At 52.5% G+C, this 9,852-nt stretch overlaps 1 protein-coding gene across 6 annotated transcripts in view; it reads right to left on the bottom strand.

Moving 5' to 3' along the window:
- Positions 1-828: 828 nt before the first annotated feature.
- FBLIM1 (filamin binding LIM protein 1) overlaps positions 829-9,852 on the bottom strand; it is a 27,076-nt gene continuing 18,052 nt past the window's right edge. For 4 of the 6 annotated variants that reach the window (XM_045035134.1, XM_045035133.1, XM_045035135.1 and 1 more), the window contains 3 exons: positions 6,632-6,810; positions 5,731-5,848; positions 829-2,733 (listed from right to left, as the gene is read on the bottom strand). In XM_045035134.1, coding sequence (XP_044891069.1) covers positions 2,365-2,733; positions 5,731-5,848; positions 6,632-6,810 — 666 coding nt within the window. In that variant the 3' untranslated portion in view covers positions 829-2,364. The remainder of the gene's footprint in view (positions 2,734-5,730; positions 5,849-6,631; positions 6,811-9,852) is intronic. The other 2 variants (XM_045035137.1, XM_011284589.4) reach the window with 1 other exon arrangement.

Raw genomic sequence — 9,852 nt, 5'->3', positions numbered from 1 at the left:
GTGGGGGCAAACTCTCACTGCTCCGAATCCTCCCCCAAACCCCTCATTGCCAGCGCGCGTCCTGGAGTCCCCCCCACCCAACACCTGCGAACTGAGACGCCCTACAGTTCCCCCACGCCGTGTGGCCTCCAGGGCTGCAGCAAGGATGAGGAACCCGGCTTTGTGGACTGCAGGCCTGTCTCCTGTCCCCCCACCCCCCCCACCCCGGCCTCTGATTGACAGGCATCCACAGGACCCTCGAGGAACGCTAAGCGCTGCTGGCCAGCCCCGGGGGAGAACCCTCACCAGCCCAATACTTCTTTCTGGCACAGCGATCCTCTTTGATAGAGGTCAGCATTGTTCTCATTTTACAAATGGGGAAATCAAGGCTCGGGGCGGCTGGCTTGCCCACACCCCTCAGTAGCAGAGGCCAGGTCTGAGCACCCCCCAAGGCCGGAGCTCCTTCCCACCACGCACCCTTCTCTCTGGAGCTGTGCTCCCGACACAAGCCCAGTTGTTCGAGTGAGGACAGAGGATGAGCCAGCTCACAGGGACGGCGGTCCTGCTCTCGTGGAGACAGCACATCCCCGGGGCGAGCGCTGACTCTGCGGAATGATCTGGTGGCTCCAGAGGACCTCCCGCAGCAGAGGCTCCGCTCTGGGCACCCTGCGGCCAGCCTTGCTGGGCGCGAGGAGGGGCACGATTTTCTCCATCTGCTGAGCCGAGCCCCAGTTTGGGGGCACCTGAACGATCATGCCCCAGCGAGCAGATGCCCAACAGACATTTTTCCAGGTACGACCAAAGGCCAGCATTTACCTGGGTGAGATCTTGGTAGGAACACAGACAGACTTCTACTAGGTATGCGTTTATTTTCACGTGTAACAGGAAAAAACATAACTAGCACATCACCATGTGACTGCGGGATATATTGCATAGCACAGGACTAAAGTTTGAAGTAAAATTAAAAAGTAGGTGTGAGTCAAAGGAAATCTTAAGGAAAAGAGAAGAGGAGAGCCTCGGTTAGGACAAAAATTGTGGAGGTGGTATGGGAGGGCCCCGAGTGTGGGGCTCACTCCCCAAGCTTTAAGAAGCTGGGCTCTGCTCTGAGGCCCCTAAGGGGCTCTACAGAGAAACCCTGCTCCCCGCCCTTGTACTTGGAGCCCAGGGCATCCGCAGAGGAGCGTGTGCTGCATCCAGACGACCCAGGGAGGCAAGTACTTTGTTCCATTTGTTCACGCCCTACAGAACGTGGTACAAGTTACAAAGCAACAGGAGTGCCTGGGTGTCTCAGTCAGTTGGGTGTCCGACTTCCGCCCAGGTCATGATCTCACCGTCCGTGAGTTCGAGTCCCGCATCAGGCTCTCTGCTGACAGCTCAGAACCTGGAGCCTGCTTCGGATTCTGTGTCTCCTTCTCTCTCTGCCCCTCCCCCCACTAGCACTCTGTCGGTCTGTCTCTCTCTCTTTCAAAAATAAAATGAAAACACTAAAAAAAAAAAAAGTTACAAAGCAACAAAGTGATTTTCCTTAAAAGGGAAGGAGAATCTTCTAGGTACAGCCTTGAGGAAGCAGTGGTCATAAGGCAGCCTGCGTTGGAGGGTCCAAGTGGGACTTGGGGGCGGGGCATAAACAGGGGGGCTGAACAGACAACCTTGGCACTGTCCTTGGAGGAGTGTGTGCATGTGGGGGGGTTTGTGCGCACGGCCCCCGTCAAGGCTGTAGGAGGAAAACTCAGAGTTCCTGGTACCCTGTTCCCCAGCAAACTATTGGCACTTCATCAATGTCTGTTGAATCACTGTCGCACATGGGAGGAGCGCCAGAAGGCAGGGCAGAGGGGTTGCTGACGTCCTTGGACGTCAGCATACAGCACCCTCTCCTCCTGCCCCTGCTGTTCAGGTTCATGCCTGAGTCTGCTGCCCACATCAGCGTGACATGTCCCCCTGGTGAGAAGTCCACGGTTGCCACCACTAGGTCACATTCTTGTACATTTATGAAACATTTCCTATTAAGATCCCCACCTCGCCCCAAATCCAAAGAATGCTTCTCATCATATAAATCTCAAAATTTTAAAAAAAGGGCGGTTAAAGGAGGACCCTGGAGTTCTACTCAAACAGCTCAGTCCTGCAAGCCAGAGCTGGTCTTACGCCCCCTACTGGACAGCTACAGGGTGTCATCTAAAGACTCACCCCAACTCACCCACGGAAATGGGGGTCAAGGCCAGTGCTCGAGAGGGGCACGACCCTAGGAGATGGGAAACCTGGACATGATGTTCAAGGTATGGAAGCCTTCCAGAGCCCAGAGGGCAGAAGGAGGAGTGGGAAGTCTGAGGGGCACCGTCCAGCAGCCTTTGAGCTGGGAGGGGGGTGGGGCTGGGGTGGCTCAGCCCCTCACGTCCCGGACATGGTGGGCAGAGCTGCAGGCTGGCCCCTGTCATGGCTCAGAAGGAGAGTGTGCAAAAGTGGGTCAGAAAGGCAAACCGAGTCGGGAAAGGTCCTCCCCCCCGCCCCCAGTCCAGGGCTAGTGGGCAGCTCACGGCCCCAGGGCCCAGTGGGGGCCCTCAGCAGCACCCTGCAGCACTCCGCTCCACGTGGCATGGCTTGCAGAAGAGACGGTTGTTCAGCGGGTAGCAGCCTTGGTCTGTGGGCTCCACAGACAGGAGGGTCCTGCAGTCCTGCGGGAAACGAGGCACAAGTGGATGGACCCCGGCCTGAGCCCTGCAGCCCGGAGCCCGCACGGGGCGGGGACTCCCCCAGCATCTGTGGATGAATTTCACTGAATGAATGTACTCCCTAAGGGCCAGGGAAGCCTAGGGGCACATTCGATGCGGGCTTTCAGCCACACAGAGGTGTGAGTGATGAGGGCAGAGTCAGCTGAGGGGAGACCTGAGGACACTCGGAGAATCACGGACACTGAGGGATCATGGAAAGATCTAGAAGGGCCTTAATGAGCGCCCAGCAGCCCTTTGAGAATATAAGCTCTGTGAGGCCGTAACCCCGTTTACCGCTAGGTTCCACCTAGACCAGAGACTAGCATACCACACGCATACAATAAACATCTGCTGAAGGAGTAACTGAATCTAGTCCAGTCGCTTCATTTTACAGATGGGGAAACTGAGGGTCTGGGGAAGGACGGGCTTGCCCCAGACCAGAGAGCTGGTTCCAGAGCTGGGACAGGACAGGTTTCCAGGCTGAGTTCAGTGGCCTCTTTTTGCTCCCCTGTCTGTACAGCTTCAACACTGGTACAAACTTTAATATTTCTTATTTTTCAAATCACCAAAGGATTTTGGATCAAGGAGGATGGGGATTCGAGGCCCAAACCTTGCCCACCTTACCATTCTGCCACAGCCCATACCTCATCGGGGCCTCACCTGTACACACACTGGAGAGGGACAATGGGAACAGTTGATGTCCAGGGGCCTGGCTCAGGGCACGGCTGGCATCCTCTGGAATCCACATGGATCAGACCAGAGGGGCTGGTCCCCAGAGAGACAGCTTGGGTCCTGTTGGGTCCTGGCTGCCATCTGGGCCCAGCACAGCCAAGGGAGAAGGGCGCCCTCATGTGTCTCTTCCCTGAAACTGCACCTCAAGTCCCACAGGGGACTGCAGGCAATTTAATGCCAAGGATCTGTGCTATTTCTAATGGCCACTTGTTTGGTATTCCGAGAGTACCAAGTGTCCAACCTAAGGTCCCCAAGGGCCACATGTGACCTCTCATGTATGTATGTATGTAATCTCTATACCCACCGTGGGGCTCGAACTCAAGACCCCAAGATCAATAGTCACATACTCCCCTGACTGAGCCAGCCAGGTGCCCCTGACCTCTCCTAATTTAGAATCAAGTGAGGAAACACCCCTACTATGACTGAGTCACAGTCTGCGAGGGAGCCGAGGGGTGGTGGAAAGCTGGCTAGACCCGAGTCAGACGGACAAGGGTTGGAACCACTTTTCTCTGCCTCAGTTTATCATCCCTCACCTGAGATGGCACCTTGAAGCCCATTTCCCTCCCCTTCCCTTGAAATGTAACTGCCACAGTCTGAGCTGACTGCTAGCAGCAGGGGGATGACACTCATGGCCACCTTCGCCAAGCTGACCAAGGGCACGCAGGGAGGGCCTATTTGCTCACCGGCCAGGCTCAGGGAAAAGTGAATCACCACTGGGCCTTAATGAGGGCTAGGGTGGTGATAACAGCTCTTGAATGACATCATTGTTCCTTCAAGATGTGTTATCAGCTGGACCTTGAGCCATAACCAACGCGCAACATAACATGGGCAATATGTCAACTCCTCTCCAAGCCCCCTTGTCACCAGCAGTGCAAACAGCCTCTTGGCTCCAAGCATGTGTATAAATAAGTGCAAAATAAAATAAATGTTTGGAATTGCTCACGGGCTGGTTAAGAGATCTCCTCTGAGACACTCAGAGATTTCCTCTGGGACACCCCACGGATGGCACCCATGAAAGTAGCTACCTTTGTCCCCACCCCAGAGACGCCAGGTCCATCAGCAACATGGGGGTGACAGAGGAAGCGCCAGGGGAGGCCTCTGAGAGCCTCCCCAGCAGGACTGACTCCGTAATTGCAGAGTCCAGGGGCAAAGTGCAAAGCCGAGATCCTTGTTCAAAGAGGAAGCACTTCAAGTCGGTGACAGCAGAGCTCGGAAGCAAGCAGGGGACCCCACTGAGCGGGAGACCCTGTGCAACTCGGGGGGCATTTCTTGCTGGGGCTACAGCACCGCCTTGAAGCAGCCTCCCCATCTCAGCCTCACTCCACCCTGTATAGCCTGAGGTCCAGACTCCTTAGCTTTGGCACAGGAGGCCCTTTTCTTTCCTCTGGCCTCATTGCTACCACACCCTTTGGCACATTCCACTACAGACAAACCTAAAAACTTCCCCCGCTCGGATTCTTCAGGCTTGCTTGTGCCACCGTGGGGTTTTACAGGCCTGCGCCTCTTTTCTGGACTCCCCCCCCCCCGCTGAATGCCTGGCGAACTCCTGCTCATCCCGCAGGACTCTGGTGAAGCATCGCCTCCTTCACAAGATCGCCTTTGATTCCACCACCCTGGTTGGCCTTGATCACCGCCTTCTTTGTCCCAAAGCTGATTTGTACATGCTCTTTCGCCTGGAGACGATGTCTGTGCCGTGCGTCTGCCCAGCATCCCTCCCTTCCTAGGGTTGTAGCAACTCCTGTCTCCTAATGGTTCTGCTTTGCTGGCCCCAGGGGTAGGCCATCGTAGCCCCGGCCAGTGATTGGTCCAGAATGGACATGTGACCCAGGCTGGGCCAATCAGAGCCCTTCTAGGGACTACACCGGTTCCCTTGATGAGGTTTCTAAGTTGGAAGATGTGAAAGCTGGATCATCGGTGGCCAGGCACCTATCCGCCTCCTCACAGAGGATGTTAGCCCACAGGAAGAGGAAACACAGCAAACACACAAAATAGGCAGGACCGAGATGGAGAGTGAGCCTTGATTATCCGATCAATAACCCCACCATCAGCCTTCCCATGAGATTCTCCTTGAGGAAAAGCAGGATGACCTTGGTTTTTATCGTCTCTCGGAGCTTTCATTATTAGACACTATTTGCAATTATCTCCATTCTTATTTGCCTTCGCTACTGAGCTGTGAGCATTTGAGAGCAGAGCCCCCACCCTGACTGGTCACCGTGTCCCAGTGCCCAGCGCAGGGCCGGCACCCCGCGGGCTCTCGGCAGGGCTCCGGGGCCGTGCGGAGAGCGCGTCCCGAACTCCTCATTGCCCGACTCACCTCGCACCTGTAGCAATTTTCGTGGAAGTTCCTCCCCATGCACTCGATTTTGAAGGCATCCTTCCCGTCTCGAGGGATGATGGGGTTCTCACAGATGCTGCACACAGGGGCGAATTTCCTAGAGGGAAGGGAACCCACGCTCGAGGCGCTCAGCCCAGGACCGCAGAAATTAGCTGTGGGAGCCGGGGCGGCTCTAGTTGGCCTCCGGAGCTATTTCAGATGTGTTGCCATGTGACTGCACCTGGAGCCACAACCACAAACGCCTCTTTCTTCCTGGCAGGAGCGGATGGAGAGTCCTGTGTAATTAGACCCGGCTTCCCAGGGTATAATCAGCTCGAGCCAAGGAGGTGACTGGGGGAAAGTTTGAATTTGAGGAAGCAGAGAAATCTGCTGTGTGTTCACTGGGGCTTAACCCCGTTTCATTTATCTCGTATTGTGGGTCACTGTTTTTTTTTTTCCCCCTTCCTCTTCCCCTTCTTTTTAACAGGCACAGCTGCCCTTGTGCAGTGAGCAACTCCAGGACAGGGGCTGAGCCTCAGGCAGAGCGTGTTCTAAGGCGAGCTACTGGGGCCTGGGGGTTTGAATCGTAGCTTCACACTTATCAGCTGGGAGAATTGTTGGCTGCCTGCCTCAGTTTCCACATTGTAAAAAAAAAAACCCTTCAGAGTACCTGCCTGCCTATTAATCCCCAGGCTTGGGGATAAAAGGGCCTAATCCACGCTGAGCGGCTGGCCCGGCGCAGGTACCCAGAGCATCAGCTGCAAGCAGGTGTGTGGGACAGGCCAACTGGTTTCTGGGAGCCCAGAGACCGCAGGAAAGCTCTGCTCCGGCCCCGAGAGCTCAGGCTCGGCAGCTCTGCTCTGGCGGGGCCCCACCCGGTGCTCGGAGTCCCCTCCCGTACCTATAGAAGTCGTCCAGGCAGTACACTTCATTCTGGTTGTCCAGGGCAAAGCTCTCGTCGCCAATGCACCGGGCACAGGTTACACAGGTGAAGCAGGTGGGGTGGAAGGCCTGGCCCAGGGCCCTGATGATGTGTTCCCGGACCACCTCGCCACACTTGCCACACTTCTCCAGAGTGTCCTGGGACAGAGGGACACCGCCTCAGAGCCATCCCATGGGTGTGCCCCCTCTGAGCCAGAAGGGGTTTCCGGCTGGCTACCCACAGGGGCCCAGAAGGGCAGGGGTACAGGAGACGGGCTCAGCCTGAAACTATCACCCCCAAACCTCTACCGCTGCTTAAAATGAGTCGAGCTTGGCAAGGTATCCTTGGCCCACAGTGAGGAATCCTGCCAAGAAGCCATTACCGCATTTTTTGTTACTAAGACATGCTTAGGGCCCGTGTCCACTAGGGCCCATGGGAGAAATCTCTCTTAAACCTCAGAGTCAGGAAGAGGAACTGCTGGAAGAGCTGATATGCTTTTGACCTTGCAGACAATAAACCTTGAAACTCTTAACCTTCTCCATCAGGCCACTTGAAAGCTCAGAGTCACATTCCATGCTCCACCTTTAGGAATGACTATAGGGGTCTTTTATTCATGTATTTGGGGTACTAACTTTCCCTCTGGTCTCATCTCACTTTCTACTTTGATTTTCCTCTCATATATATATATATATATATATATATATATATATATATATGTATAATATATAATATTATATATATTATATGTAATATAATATATATTTATATATTATATATTTATATATTATATCTATATTATATATTTATATATTATATAGAATATATTTATATTTATAATATATATATTTTATTTATTTATTTATTTTAACATTTTTATTTATTTTTGAGACAGGGAGAGACAGAGCATGAACAGGGGAGGGTCAGAGAGAGGGAGACACAGAATCTGAAACAGGCTCCAGGCTCTGAGCTGTCAGCACAGAGCCCAACGCGGGGCTCGAACTCACGGACTGTGAGATCATGACCCGAGCCGAAGTCGGCCGCTTAACCGACTGAGCCACCCAGGCGCCCCTATAATATATATTTATTAAATTAACTATAATTTAAATTTTAAATTAAATAAATTTAAATAAGTAAATTTAAATAAATCAATTTAAATAAATCTAATATAAATAAATATATAAACATACAAATAGATAATATATAAATATAACATATTTATATTTATAATATATATTTATTAAATTAAATTAAATATTAATATAAATTAAAATATAAATATATTCATATTTATAATACATAAACATATAACATATAAATATATCAATAATATAATACATAAAATGTATAATATATACATACATTTTGATTTAATGTTTATTTTTGAGAGAGAGAGAGACAGCTCATGAGTGTGAGTGGGGAGGGGCAGAGAGAGGGAGACAGAGGATCAAAGAAGGCTCGGGCTTGAACTCATGAACTGTGAGATCGTGACCTGAGAGCTGAAGTCGGACACTTAGCCGACTGAGCCACCCAGGTGCCCACGATTTATTTTTAAAGTTTACTTATTTATTTTGAGAGAAAGAGAGAGAGAGCATGAGTAGCGGAGGGCAGAGAGAGAAAGGGAGAGAGAGAATCCCAAGTAGGCTGCGGAGCCTGGCCCTGGGCTGAATCCCACGAACGGTGCGATCATGACTTGAGCCTAAATCAAGAGTCAGATGCTTAAAGGACTGAGCCACCCAGGTGCCCCTCTGATTTCTTTATCTATCTTTTACATTTTATTGTGGTAAGAACACTTAATGTGAGGCCTACTCTCTTAACGAATGTTTACGTGTACAACATTACTATAGGTATGGGTATTTGTGCATTCTTACAAGCTGCCTCAAATCCCTTCTGGAATGAGGATTAAGGGGGTGGGGAAGGGAGGGAGAGAGAGAGAGAGAGAGAGAGAGAGGTTACTGAGCAAAGATCCTCCAGCCTGTCCACCTTCTCACCTCTCTTCTAGGCAGGTCTCTTCTGTTCCTGGTTGTGCTCCTGTGTTTATTTAACCTGAGCTCATCTGGACAGATAGGTATGTTTGCCTAAGCGGCCTATAATCTGCTCATATTTGGTGGGGACAGCATTGTCCCCTCTCCGTGTCCTGGGGGCCTCCCTCCCCTCCCTAGAACACTGCCCGAGTCTTCCTCCTGCCGCTTCCAGCTGTCAGCCCACCCTGGCCCCAGCTTCCCCTCAGTGACTCACCTCTGCCTGGCTGCAAGGTGAGAGAAGAGGACAAGACTGTCCTCCACTGTCACGGTCATGGGGGTCAGAGGGATGGGGTGAGGATGGCCTGACTCCTTGCTGCTCCCACCGTGTGCCTTGCTGGCTGTGGTAAGACGGAGACTGGCTGAGACTATCATCAGATCATTCGGGTTTTTCTAGATTATTCCAGCTCCAAATAGTCTACCTCCTTGAACCAGTAGTTTTCAAACTGCGACGTGTACCAGAGTCACCGGAGAGACTGTTAAAAGTGCAGATCGCCAGGTGCTACCCACCCGTAAGAACAAGGTGAGGCCCGCACACACCCAGGTGACGTGTCTGTGAGTGGTCTTTATGCCACACACCAGCGAGTTAGCAACTCTAGCTTCGTGGCATCCAAACCGGCTCTCCCAGACCGCATTTGGTACCCAGAGGTGACACAGATTCCCATCAGGCTGTGCACTGGAGCCTGTGGCTTCAGGTGAGATAGAAGACCACGGACAGGCTCCAGAACCAGGTGGGTCTGGGGGAGAATCCCGGCTCCACCGCCTTCTGGACGGTGACCTTGTGTGGCAGGCTGGGTCAATGCCCCCAAGACATACAGGTCCTAATCCCTGGAACCTGTGACTACTTTCAGGGGCAAAGGAGATGGCAGATGTGATTGAGTTCATGGTCCTGACATGGGGGGATTACCCTAGGTGGGCCCTAAATGCCACCCCCAGGGTCCCTGTAAGGGGGCCGCAGAGGGAGATGTGATGCCGAAGAAGGAACCAGGACGCTGAAGCAAGATGCCACCCTGCTGGCTCTGAAGGTGGGCAAAGAAATCAGAGTCTGCAAGGGATGCAGCTGAAGAAGTGGGAAGATGTAAGGAAACAGATTCTCCCCTAGAGCCTCTGGAAGGACTGCGGACGTGCCTTTGGACTTCCGACCTCCAGAACCGTAAGAGAACAAACGAGTGTCGTTTGAAG

This window comes from Felis catus, chromosome C1 (genome assembly GCF_018350175.1).
Source record: "Felis catus isolate Fca126 chromosome C1, F.catus_Fca126_mat1.0, whole genome shotgun sequence".
Lineage (NCBI taxonomy): Eukaryota > Metazoa > Chordata > Mammalia > Carnivora > Felidae > Felis > Felis catus.
Note: the sequence above shows the minus strand (reverse complement) of the source record. Positions and strands in the feature narration are given on the sequence as shown.